This window comes from Notothenia coriiceps, unplaced genomic scaffold (assembly GCF_000735185.1).
Source record: "Notothenia coriiceps isolate Sejong01 unplaced genomic scaffold, NC01 NC01_scaffold00002442, whole genome shotgun sequence".
NCBI lineage: Eukaryota > Metazoa > Chordata > Actinopteri > Perciformes > Nototheniidae > Notothenia > Notothenia coriiceps.
In genome coordinates this window covers 2,501-4,215 of record NW_011335143.1, presented here as the reverse complement: position 1 = coordinate 4,215, position 1,715 = coordinate 2,501, and the positions used below count along the sequence as shown (strand labels likewise).

The following is a 1,715-nucleotide window of genomic DNA, read 5'->3' as shown; positions in this document are numbered from 1 at the left end:
TGTTTGAGGAAGCTCCCATTTATTAACATTTCAACAAACAAGTTGCATATTTGCATAACGTATTCAAGTGTTACCATTTAGTGCAATAGTAGCTACAGAACATGTACTGTGCTGTGTAAACTGTACTGTATCACATAGCGTTTCAGACACACAAACTTTTCAACTTTCAAACTTAAACGGTGCGCTCCCAGCGCACGTACCAGCAGTGATCTACAGCAGTGGTTTTCAACCAGTGGTACGGGGACAAACTGTCTCGCTCTCGTAATGTCTGTCTGTCTTGCTCTCGTTCTGTCTCTCGTACCACTCTCGGTTCCACTTTTACTTTTGCGCGCTACCTGTCTCACTCTTTTCCGGCCTCCAGCTTTTCCTGCTGGAGCCCGCCGCTTAAAGGTGGGGGGCGCGGACCGGCCATAGAGCCCATAGAGTTAAAGGTGGTGGACTGTAACCTGTAAAATCCATAGATTTAGGAGGTCCCCTAGTGGCCGTTAGCTGTAAAAATCCATAGATTAGCCGCACCGTTATATAAGCCGCAGGGTGGAAAAATGGGAAAAAAGGCGCGGCTTATAGTCCGAAAATTACGGTAGTTCGGAGTGTAATAATCAACATTCTTTATCAGCGAGACTAAAGCAATATGGACCCTGAATCTAACTAGAGCTCTCGTCCATAGGAAAGAATGTGCGCCAGGGAACCTTCGTCCCTGAACAGTAAACTACCTCATGGCGGCTTGTGCTCTGTCATAGACTGGCAACAACAATGTGCCCAAGCTGCTCCCCCTTAAGAGAGATAGCAGCGATACCCAAGTTCGTAGACCTATGCCGTGGGAAAGGAGACAGTGAGAAGAGAAAACGATGAACTTTGTCAAAGGTTGAATACCTAGGCAAATTATTCCCTAACCCTTACAATACCGTTTTAGTCCTCGGTGGCTCAAACTCCAAAAACAACCGGTTAAGCTCTAGTGATACTAATGGCTAGTTCAACATGATAAATCAGTGGCGTGCCCGTTTTAAAACTGAAAAGCCATGGGATGATTTGGGAAATGTTTGTTAGCAAGTCTAACCCCGATGTTGTAAGCTTTGACTTTTGCCATTTTAAACGAGGTCCAAAAAAGTTATTTTATTTGGTTTTCTGTTTGTTTACGTATAATAGTATTGCATATTATGTTTGTTTTCATTTCAATCGAAAGGAAAATCCTTGCAGTCAAATGTTTTTCTTAACTTCTCATTAGAGAGTTAAAATATATAGCATAAGCAAATATTTTGGCAGCAGGTCTCAAGCCTTGGAAAATCCCCAAATATTTCTCACTGAAGCTACAAAACCCCCAACAAATGGTATTCTGGATAACACAAGTTATCAGGAATTTTACACATGCGGAGTTTGCTGTGACTGCGAAAATCTGAGACAAAACTGTCTTAGTGACAAAAAGGACAAAGACAAATTTTGTGTGTGTGATCCAGCTATAAACATGTTGCATTGTGGTCTGAGAGCTTCTCAATGACCCTCTGTCTATCTGACTGATGTCACTCTTACTGAAGTGAAGTGTGTGTTGGCTGACTATTTAGCATGTGCACACGGTGGCCCACGTGCACATGCTAAACATGCTTCTGTATATTTATGCATGTGATCTCACCACATATCTGCATATCTGTCCCGTCTTCTGCAGGCACATCGGTCACGTGGGCTGGGATCCAAACACGGGATTTGATGTAAGTCAAACA

At 43.0% G+C, this 1,715-nt stretch overlaps 1 protein-coding gene across 1 annotated transcript in view; it reads left to right on the top strand.

Annotated features, from left to right (window-relative positions):
* Window positions 1-1,494: 1,494 nt before the first annotated feature.
* LOC104967630 (neural Wiskott-Aldrich syndrome protein-like) overlaps window positions 1,495-1,715 on the top strand; it is a gene marked incomplete at its 3' end in the record, with an annotated part of 1,646 nt that continues 1,425 nt past the window's right edge. Inside the window, exon 1 of the mRNA XM_010797143.1 lies at window positions 1,495-1,703. Within this exon, the coding sequence (XP_010795445.1) occupies window positions 1,587-1,703 (117 nt within the window). The remainder of the gene's footprint in view (window positions 1,704-1,715) is intronic.